This window comes from Trichomycterus rosablanca, chromosome 6, assembly GCF_030014385.1.
Source record: "Trichomycterus rosablanca isolate fTriRos1 chromosome 6, fTriRos1.hap1, whole genome shotgun sequence".
Taxonomy (NCBI): domain Eukaryota; kingdom Metazoa; phylum Chordata; class Actinopteri; order Siluriformes; family Trichomycteridae; genus Trichomycterus; species Trichomycterus rosablanca.
In genome coordinates, this window is record NC_085993.1 from 41566007 (window position 1) to 41577447 (window position 11441).

At 39.9% G+C, this 11441-nt stretch overlaps 1 protein-coding gene across 1 annotated transcript in view; it reads left to right on the top strand.

The window, feature by feature from the left end:
* The window catches only part of tex264a (testis expressed 264, ER-phagy receptor a), an 88181-nt gene extending 76943 nt beyond the window's left edge, over positions 1-11238 (top strand). The window contains exons 3-4 of the mRNA XM_062996976.1: positions 1872-2043; positions 10824-11238. Of these exons, the coding sequence (XP_062853046.1) occupies positions 1872-2043; positions 10824-11092 (441 nt within the window). The 3' untranslated portion in view covers positions 11093-11238. The remainder of the gene's footprint in view (positions 1-1871; positions 2044-10823) is intronic.
* The last annotated feature ends 203 nt before the right edge of the window (positions 11239-11441 follow it).

The following is an 11441-nucleotide window of genomic DNA, read 5'->3' on the forward strand; positions in this document are numbered from 1 at the left end:
AAAACTCTCACTGTGGAGTTGTTATAAGAACATTACTTTTGATCGCTAAACTGTAAAGGAAAACGTAATAGCTTAGGGACGGAGTAAAGGTCTTTACTGAGCCTGTAGGGGCTGATTCACTGCCACTTTAATTCATCTCCTTCTTCTAATACTCTGGATTTTTGCATCTTATTCATTGAATACTCTACACAGGGTGCTGATCCAACACAGGGCTTTAGCCACTTAAAGTCCCAGCCTGGATCGAACCCGGATCGCAGTGATAGTGGGCCAGCATAAGCTTTCCATGAAGTTCTTGGTTGTTAATGATCTTAATATTGCCATTAGGTCATCTGACCTGTTAATATTTTCATAGGTCATCTGACCTCTTAATACTGCCATAGGTCATCTGACCTCTTAATACTGCCATAGGTCATCTGACCTCTGAATGACATGTTGGGCTTTCTCTCACAGCCAAGCAGGTTTGATGCTGCACCAGAAGATTAAAACTTCCATGTAACACCCACAATAGTGTCTCTAGAGCTGTTTAAGGTCTTGGTAGTCTTTTTTTTTTTTATACCTGTTGCCATTCTGGTGCAATGAAACAATCTCTCAGCTTTTGTGACGGCTCCTTAGTTTTCACCATGGATGCAACACATCTTGAACTCTTGAATGTTTGGTTGTGTTTATCTAACATATCACAGCCAAAGCAAATTAAGTGTGGTTATTGAGTCCCAATGGTTTAACATTGTTGTAACCCAACTTTAGGTCATACAGACTAGCAGTAGGTTCAGTAAAATCAGCATTACTCTGTAGGGGTTTAATAATTGTGACATAAGAGTATTAACAAATATCCTGCTACTCTAAAATAATACATTATTAATTTTCTTTGTTTATTTGCTGCATCATTCAGCTGATGAAGACTTCATTTAAAGCATCTTTAATTAAATTTATCAGGATCAGAGTTATTGGCCAAGTATGTGGATACACACAAGGAATTTGGTTCCTGCTGATAGTATCTCTCTAGTATAAATCCAGTATACAGGCAAGTTACAGACAATGCACAAAAACATTAAACATTGCATACAAAAATATACAAACTATAAGACTATACTGGCAATATACAGTATAGAAAATGTATGGACATGTGCATGTATGTATCACAGTATTCAGTGACCAATGTATGTATATACACAGTATATGGTAACATACAGATGGTAATATACAGTAATATACAGATAATGTAAGCTAGCAGCGTGTGGAATATTTAAAAAATAACAGTAAAGTGCACAGCATATAGGATGAGTACTACAATATTTAGTCAATTGGCAGCAGGTGAATATTGTCATGCTCAAGTCTGTATTGTCAGTCATTTATTTATTTAGGAGGAAGATGGTTTGTGGGAAGAAACTGCTCCTGAATCTGGAAGTTTTAGTGTGGATGGACCTATAGCACCTGCCAGATGGGAAGGGGCTGAATGAAGTTATGGCCAGGGTGTGAAAAGTCAGTAATAATTTTCTCTGCCCGTTTCTTGGTTCTTAAAGAATACAAGTCCAGGAGGGAGGCAGAGGAGCACCAATGATTTTCTCAGACAGTCAAATCTGAAAAATAAAAAAGGTTAACAAACCCCTTCCCCAAAGAACTGTTTAATAAACATTAATTTTGCAAATAGAAATCCAGCAATTTGTAGCCAAACTTTTATTGTGCAGTCTGCTGTCCTTTGCTGTTGTTTAGTTAAGAACCTCCTTGTAAATAACATGACACTAGTGTGTGTCACTTATTCCACTGTTGTGTGTCTGGGTTAATTGTTTCTTGCACACTACAGGCAGGTTCATGTAGTACTATTTCTGGAAATTTGGTAGAAGAGTTTAACCCTCTCTCAATCTCTCCTTCAGGAAAGAGGCTTGTCTGCATACCCCTACATAGAGATCTGCAGGGGTGATCTGATCCACTACATGTGTCCACTGGAGAACCAGGAAAGCTTTTTTGTACCCGAGCTCCTCGAGAAGCAAACCGAAAATGAGGGGGAAATGAGAGATGACAAAGACAGTGATGTCACAAACACAGGTATGACATTGTGATTTCACAGGGCAAGACAAGAACAGCGCTACGGCATTACAGAGTTACAGGCCTGGATTTATGTCACAAACGCTAGTATGATTTTACTGGGAAAGACAGATAGGGAGTTGTGATGACTTTCACGTTCAGTGCTATGACATCATAATGCCGCTCTGACACAGTGAAGAGACAAGTAAGCCTGCAGTGTGCTGTAAACGTTTATGACACATGCATAAGTCACACAGTGATATTGAAAGGCTTTAGCAGGATTGTTTTAACAAAGTTAGCCTGGTTCTTTCTGCTTTCATTTCTTTCTTGTTCTGTCAGGCAACCAGGCTATGTATACACAGATCAGGCATAACATTATGACCACCTTCCTAATATTGTGTTGGTCCCGCTTTGCAGCCCTTATACACAACAAACTGCGATGCACAGTGTATTTTGACACCTTTCTATCAGAACCAGCATTAACTTTTTTAAAGTCATTTTAAAGTAATTTGAGCTACAGCAGCTCGTCTGTTGTAGCTCGTCTGTTGGATCGGACCACACGGTCCTTCGGACCACACAGCCTTCGCTCCCCACGTGCATCAATGAGCCTTGGCCGCCCATGACCCTGTCGCCGGTTTGCCACTATTCCTTCCTTGGACCACTTTTGATAGATACAGACCACTGCAGACGAGGAACACCCCACAAGAGCTGCAGTTTTGGAGATGCTCTTACCCAGTCATCTAGCCATCACAATTTGGCCCTTGTCAAACTTAATCAAATCCTCACGCATTTTTCCTGCTTCTAACACATTGACTTTGAGGATAAAATGTTCACTTGCTGCCTAATATATCCCACCCAGTAACAGGTGCCGTGATGAAGAGATAATCAGTGTTATTCACTTCACCTCTCAGTGGTTATAATGTTATGTCCGATCGGTGTATATGTGACCCCAATTGATTTTAATTAAATTGGGGGTTTTTTTCTCTGGGGGCCAGGGGAGGTCAAAAGATAGGGTCTGTTGGGTCAGTTGTTTTTTCTTTTTGTTTTGTGCTTTGTAGTATGCTGTATTTTTACACTCAACTAAGCTGATTTTGTATACGTCCACAAATTAAACCAATTAAACGAAACACATTATGACAAAAACTTCACATTTCACAGTCATGATCTCGTTTGTACAGAGAGTTTGGAATGCAGCCAGACAATGTGTCAGAAAAGGCATGACGCTTTTGGTGGTTTACTAATTTGGTTTAGTATTAAATACACTAATTAGGCATAACATTATGACCACCTGTTACTGGGTGGGATATATTAGGCAGCAAGTGAACATTTTATCCTCAAAGTTGATGTGTTAGAAGCAGGAAAAATGGGCAAGCGTAAGGATTTGATTAAGTTTGACAAGGGCCAAATTGTGATGGCTAGACGACTGGGTCAGAGCATCTCCAAAACTGCAGCTCTTGTGGGGTGTTCCCAGTCTGCAGTGGTCAGTATCTATCAAAAGTGGTCCAAAGAAGGAACAGTGATAAACCGGCGACAGGGTCATGAGCAGCCAAGGCTCATTGACTCACATGGGGAGTGAAGGTTGGCCCGTGTGGTCCGATCCAACAGATGAGCTACTGTAGCTCAAATAGCTACAGACCAGTCATTTAGGAAGGTGGTCATAATGTTAATCTGATTGGTGTATATTAGAATAGTGATTTGTAATGGAACCAGGGTGTTTATGTTCTGCTTAGAAGAATGAGGCTGTGTGTTTATTACTATAGTGAGAAAATGTATTTTTAATGTATTTTCTTGTTGTTCAGTCTTCTGTCCAACATGGAATGTAAAGAATGGGTTTAATTGGTTGACGCATTTCTTCAAATCTCTGGTAGGCAAAAGTAAAAATGCTGTTTACACCATGAGCTCATCCATGTGAGTGCGTGTGTTCGCGTGCACAGATATGTCAGTGTGAATCTGTGTATGTGTGCAGCTTTCTTAATTAGAGGCTGATCAATCATGGCTGCCTAGCTGGATCTGACAAGTGGGGTGAGTGTTTTATCTCAGACACCCCACCCCCTCCAGTTATCTCTGTGGAAACTTTAACTGCAGAACATTTGATTTGCCCATTAACCCTTAAAATAGTAACACAAAGACGACAGTACATGTGGCTGATTCATGTGTCTGACGTATCATTATTCTTATAAATGATTTTATCTGATTTCAATTTTATCCTGGTCAGAGTTGTGGCAGGTCCGGTTTCACAAGGGAACACTGGGCGCAAGGCAGAAATACCCTGGACAGGGTGACAATCCATTGCAGGGTTTCTGCCACCCTTCCTCCCTTCCTTAGACCTAGCTGTATAATGAAATAATGTCAGTAAAAAGAATAGATGTGTGAGGGTACTTTTTTAAAAAGACCAGACAGACTTTTATTATTATTCAGAGTCTAATTCAGAGGAATGCTTTATTTCATGAGAAGATATTGCAGACTTTTAAAAGATCTGTGGTTCACAAGATCACTCACATAGAGTTTAATTTAACTTTTCAGAAGAAAGCCCACACTAACTCTGTTGATAAAATCAAAGCAATGTTCCAGACTTTCTCATCTAAAACCAAGTTGGCACTTTATAGATTAAAAACACCAACACAACAGAGTGTATAGTGAGCTAGGTCTTTGTGGTTCTCTTTAATATTGAAGCACTGAAAAGAAACGTTGTGTAATATATTCAGCCGTAAAGAAAGCTGCTGCTTTGGCAAAAATGTGTAAGTGAAAAGGGGGTTTCCAGCATGGATAGTGATTGTCAGCACAGTGCCAGAGCAAAGGCACTTACAGAACAGAAAGCTGAATGTGTCACAGTGGCCCGGTGAATGGCTTGACCTTAATCTAAATGAAATTTTGTGAAGGGACTTGAAAAGCCTGGGTTCCCTGGAGTCCGGATCCAGATTCCATGAGCCCAAACAGCTTTAAAAAAAATACATATACATAAAAAAATCAAAAGTTTTTCACAGTGGGCAGTGAGTGTAGAAACTGGTCATAATGTTATGCCTGATTGGTGTATGTATTTATATATACACTGATCAGCCATAACATTAAAACCACCTCCTTGTTTCTTCACTCACTGTCAATTTTATTAGCTCCACTTACCATATAGGAGCACTTTATAGTTCTACAATTACTGACTGTAGTTCATCTGTTTCTCTACATACTTTTTTAAGTCTTCTTTCACCCTGTTCTTCAATGGTCAGGACCACCACAGAGCAGGTATTACTTGGGTGCTGGATGATTCTCATCACTGCAGTGACCCTGACATGGTGGTGGTGTGTTAGTGTGTGTTGTGCAGGTATGAGTGGATCAGACACAGCAGCATTCCTGGAGTTTTTAAATACTGTGTCAACTCACTGTCCACTAGACACTCCTACCTAGTTGGTCCACCTTGTAGATGTAAAGTCAGAGACGATCGCTTATCTGTTGCTGCTGTTTGAGTTGGTCATCTTCTAGACCTTCATCAGTGGTCACAGGACGCTGCCCATGGGGCGCTGTTGGCTGGATATTTTTGGTTGGTGGGCTATTCTCAGTCCAGCAGTGACAGTGAGGTGTTTAAAAACATTATCAGCGCTGCTGTGTGTTATCCACTCATACCAGCACAACACACACTAACACACCACCACCATGTCAGTGTCACTGCAGAGCTTAGAATGATTCACCACCCAAATAATACCTGCTCTGTGGTGGTCCTGACCATTGAAGAACAGCATGAAAGGGGGCTAACAAAGCATGCAGAGAAACAGATGGACTACAGTCAGTAATTGTAGAACTACAAAGTGCTTCTTTATGGTAAGTGGAGCTGATAAAATGGACAGTGAGTGTAGAAACAAGGAGGTGGTTTTAATGTTATGGCTGATCGAGTATGTTGTTAATGGTATCACAGCAGAGTTGCATCTTCCAATCAGGCGATTTTTGCTGGCCAAATTCGATGAAGATGGGCTACAGCTCTGTTGCTACAGCGTCAACCCACACTCGATTAGAAGTCTATTTGGAGTGAAGTATTAGGCAGACTAGGCTTTCCATTCCCTGGTGTCCCTCTCTCTGAATACTGTAGCTAAGGCACGTCGGGAGCTGTCCGGTGCTGAACCTGATAATGAGAACGACAATGAGCTTTTAAGATTAGAAAAGTGATTAGGCGAACTTAACAAAGCTGTTGATCTTGAGATACCCTTACAGCAACACACCCTTTTCCCTTTTGCACATGTTATAACGATATTTTGGGGCTGTCGGCCAGGCTGTGAACAAAGCTATTTCCTGTCTAAGGTTTCTCAAGAGGATTAGAATTATGGAACAAGTTTGGGCAGTACACAGGGGCTAAAAACAGCCTAATTTAAACTCATGTAACTGGTTAATAGGTTTCTCACAAACTTTAAATGAACTGATACTTTTTAAACAAAGGCAAAGTTTTTAGTAATAAACGTGTGTAAAGTATTAGGGAAAGTTAGGTAAGCGTGGTTAGAGTTATCTAATTAACAGTGGGCTTGTCCTTGAAACTATATCATATTGAAAAGTTCTAGTCTTCTTTCTTTATGACTCTTATTTCCTAATCTTTGATTTTTCTCACCTCTTGCCATTAGCACAGATTTATTACTGCCACAGGTCATTTATTCAGGGCGCTTCATGACAATTCATTGCATGGAAATTGGCATTTATGCCAGATAGTAGGAAGATGAAAGGTATGCCTTGGCGCTTTTCTTAATCAGTTTTGAAAAGGTCTTACCATGGCTGTGCCTGTTCTCTTCTCCATAGTCTGCACAATCAAAAGCGAGCTTTGGTTTAATTCACATGCCATAACTGATTTGTTGAGAGAAGCAGAAAGAGTGAGGGTCAGGAATCAGTTCTGTCCTTCTTAAATGACACTGACAGGAAGAAGCAAGAGGCCAAAACTGTATTAGATAAAGATATAGATGTTAAGTTTGGGGTGTCGCTTTGTTTCTGTTTTTTTCTTTCTTTCTCTCTATGTTTCATCTTTTTTTTAAACACACTCATAATTATTTTGGTGAAAATTTTCTGTAAAAATGTGCCAAATATATAGATAATATTAGTTTGAGTACATTTATATACTCTTTATATTATTTCTGAAGTGTTACAGCATTGTACATTGTTATGGCTCTTTGCTCCTGTGGCGCCTTAAAATGTAATTGTACTGTACATGTGTATATGTATATTCTCTCTCTGTGTAGATATTTATATACATCCAGGTTTTCTGTATATAGGCATATATACATCAGTATTTACTCTGGGTATAGTGTAAATAGGTCTTCTTCAGAAAAACAACAAGCACTGATGTTCTGCACTTTGCTTTGGTCAGATTTAGTGTTCTTAGGCTAATACGATCCATCCCTGAGTTTAGTACAGTACTTCTGTTATTTACAGTAATTACTGATGGTAGATGCAGTCTTCGTGCTTTTAGCGCAGGTAAATTAAGACTATTATCTGTGCCGTCTCTATGATCTGTATTCGTGCTTTCCATGCTGTATTGGAACAGGTGATGATGCACTATATGCCATTTTGCTAAAAGCTACTAGGTGTGATTCAGATCGCCCCTAGGTGTAAGTAAATGTGTATATTTGCTTAACATGCTGTGTTATGACAGGTAGTGATGATTCACTGGATACTTTTTTGCTAGAGGCTCCAAAGTGCAATATTATTGCTGTAATGTGCAGCCCAGGCCCAACAAAAAGAAAGCACATCTATTCTTTCTACTATGTGTTTGTTTGTTTTGGGCTGGTGAATTTTAAGCAATGCTGCATCCCAAATTGTTTCATACAGTCTACATCAGTGCACTACATTGAATACAACAACACACCTCAGGTAATGCCTAAACCTCTGGCTTAATTAAAACAATTCTTAGCAATTAGAGCTTCTACTTGGTGGATTATATAACAGCAGTCTTTTCTATAGTTGTCATTATTAGATGATTAGAATATTTACAGCTGAATAGTTGAACATCAAAAGCATTGAGGATTTTAGAACTTACACTTGGCAAATTGTCTGTAGTAAATCAAATTTAACCCTAACTGAATAAAAAGAAGAGGCAGCAGTGTTGGGTAGCTAGTAATAGTGGTGCCTTGCAGAATTTAAGGTTCAAGAGCTGATACTTATTTCTGATTGCTGTTTCTATGGAGATGTTGTGCTTATTTAAATTGTTGGCTACCAAGATGTAACAAGAATTCCATTCAATTTAGTTTTGCTAATAAATATACTTTCAGTTCATATATCTTCTTGTACACATGTACACACACAGTTGAGTTTTAATAATATTATAATATAGAACAATATCAGGCCATTGTTCTAAAAATTTCCAAATCCAATCACTCAACACTTTTAATCAATTTAAAAAGTATTTTAACCATGTAACCATATATGTACTTGATTTTCTTTCTCCAAGACACCTCTTCTACTACACTTCATTAAAATGCATGTGGCCCAGAATGCATTACTGACCACTGACCACCTTGAGACCAAACCTTCTATGCATAAAAGTGCATTAAAGCAGCACTGATCATTTGTGTAAAACAACCAAATAAATAACACAACTTTTTTACATGCATATTTCTAATCACTCCTTAAGTAGTCATGTGATGCTCCCAGTGGTATAATTACTCCCTTTCCAATTGTCTATATTCTCGTATTGTCTATTATACTCATAGACTGGTTAAGATGCAAATGCAGGCCTAATTCACAGTACCAAGCAAAGAGTCCAAAAGAACACAATCCAAACACTCGCAGTCAGAAACAGTCTAAGGTCAATCGATCTGTGAACAGGCTGCAGCAGACTTAAAGGATGAGTCAAAATACAAAATGCTATGCTCAGAATAACAAAATGTTATTCTCTAACACGCAGAGCTCACACAGGCTTGAGTTCTGCTCTGATACCTCGCACAGAAGGGTTTGAGAAGACAAAGCAAACTCACAACAGATGCAACATATCAGGGTTTGTTTGTTTATTAGGATTTTAACGTCATGTTTTACACTTTTGGTTACATTCATGACAGGAACGGTAGTTACTCATTACACAAGGTTCTTCACTTCACACAAGGTTATATCGAACACAGTCCTGGACAATTTTGTATCTCCAATTCACCTCACTTGCATGTATTCGGACTGTGGGAGGAAACCGGAGCTCCCGGAGGAAACCCACGCAGACACAGGGAGAACATGCAAACTCCACACAGAAGACCCGGACCGCCCCACCTGGGGATAGAACCCAGGACCTTCTCAACATATCAGGGTAATTAGCCAAACTCAAAACAGGTGGGAATGGCTGCTCAGGTGGCGCAGCGGTAAAAACACACGCTGGAACCAGAGCTGGGATCTCGAATACATCATATCAAACTCAGCTCTGCCTTGCCGGCTGAGGCTGAGCGGCCACATGAACAACGATTGGCCTGTTGTTCATATGGGCGGGACTAAGCCGGATAGGGTCTCTCTCTTATGACCGGTGCAATTACGACCTCTGCCGGCTGATTGATGGCGCCTGCACAGAGATGAGAAAAGAGTGCTCTTAGGGTGTGTCCCTCCGTACACACAGCTAGGCTGCACTGCACTCGTCAAAGTGTAGGGGATAAGATGCATACGGCATGCTGCCCACGTGTCGGAGGGGATGTGGGTTAGCTTCATTCTCCTCAATCAGAGCAGAGATCGGCATTGGTGGAGAGGAAGCATGACGCAATTGGACGCGCTAAAAGGGGGAGAAAAAGGGGAGAAAATGCTTAAAGACAATATATTACAAAAAAAAACTGGTGGGAAAACAGCAAACACTGGAGAATAAAAATGGGTGGAAAACAAAAAAGGGCTAAGACCAGTGATAAGTATTAACAGGTGCATATTTGTCACACTGAATTGTTTTAGGCTAATAAACAAAACCTGATATTCCCAATGATAACTCTGGGTTGTGTCACATTTCTTTAATAAAATATACACATGACCCCATTGGCTACTCAGTCAGCCAGTTGATCAACTTAAATTTGTAAACCAGTTTGGCCAGCCCTGTAAAAATTAGATAGCTCTAATCTTGAACCTTACTATTAAATTTAAGCAGTAGCCTTAATGTTTCTACAGGAACACTTTAAATTAAATATACTCTAATGAAATGTAATGATCTGGTAATTAAACAGAATACTTTATGACCACCTTCCTAATATTGTGTTGGTCACCCTTTTGCTGCCAAAACAGTCCTGACCCGTTGAATCATGGAGTCAGACACCTTTCTATCAGAACCAGCATTAAGTTCTTCAGCAGTTTGAGCTACAGTAGCTCGTCTGTTGATCGGACAACACGGGCCAGCCTTCGCTCCCCACATGAGTCAATTAGCCTTGGCTGCCCATGACCCTGTTGCTGGTTTAACACTGTCACCTCTTTAGATGACTTTTGATAGATACTGACTACTGCAGACTGGGAACACCCCACAAGAGCTGCAGTTTTGGAGATGCTCTAATCAAGTCGTCTAGTCAGCACAATTTAGTACCTGTCAAACTCGCTCAAATGCTTACGCTTGTACATTTTTCCTGCTTCTAACATCAACTTTGAGGATAAAATGTTCACTTGCTGCCTAATATATCCCACCCACTAACAGGTGCCGTGATGAAGAGATAATCAGTGTTATTCACTTCACCTGTCAGTGGTCATAATGTTATGCCTTGTGTTTTAGACACTTGTTAGAATACTTGTATGTTGCTATTTTTGATTGGGAATCGTGACCTATAAGCAACACATACGTTGGCTACCTATTGTTAATTTGTTAGACTTTCTAACCCAAGTGTTTGACCTTTTATTAGGTGCAGAATGCAAGTCTGAGAGCAGTAGAGCTCAGATGGAGACAGATGCTAACAGCAGAGAGATGGCGGAAACCTTCCCTGTGGTGCAGCAGAGTCCACAGCAGGATGAGGAGGATGCACAAACTGAAGAGGGGGACAAGGGGTCCAAGGGCTCTAGTGAGTCTCTAGGCAGTGGTTCATCATTTGAAGAGCTGGACATGGATATAGAGGAAGAGGATAAGGAGCAGATGGATGACAAGAAGGACCATGTGGAGGAAAATACAGCGTGATAAAGTGGAAAGAAATGATGGATGAAGGATGTAAGAAATGATGCACAAGTGTAAGAAGAAGCTAGTAAAAATATTGAGTTCTTTAATGGCAGGGGGATGGGGGAATGTGACTATTAATGAAGTACCTTTTGGAATGTAAGTTCCTTTAAAATACATCATATCAATAATATGTGTTCTTGTTTCTGATGTGATTATTACCTTACTTACTATTCAAAAAGATACATACATTGATCAGCCATAACATTAAAACCACCTCCTTGTTTCTACACTCACTGTCTATTTTATCAGCTCAACTTACCATATAGGAGCACTTTGTAGTTCTACAATTACTGACTGTAGTCTATCTGTT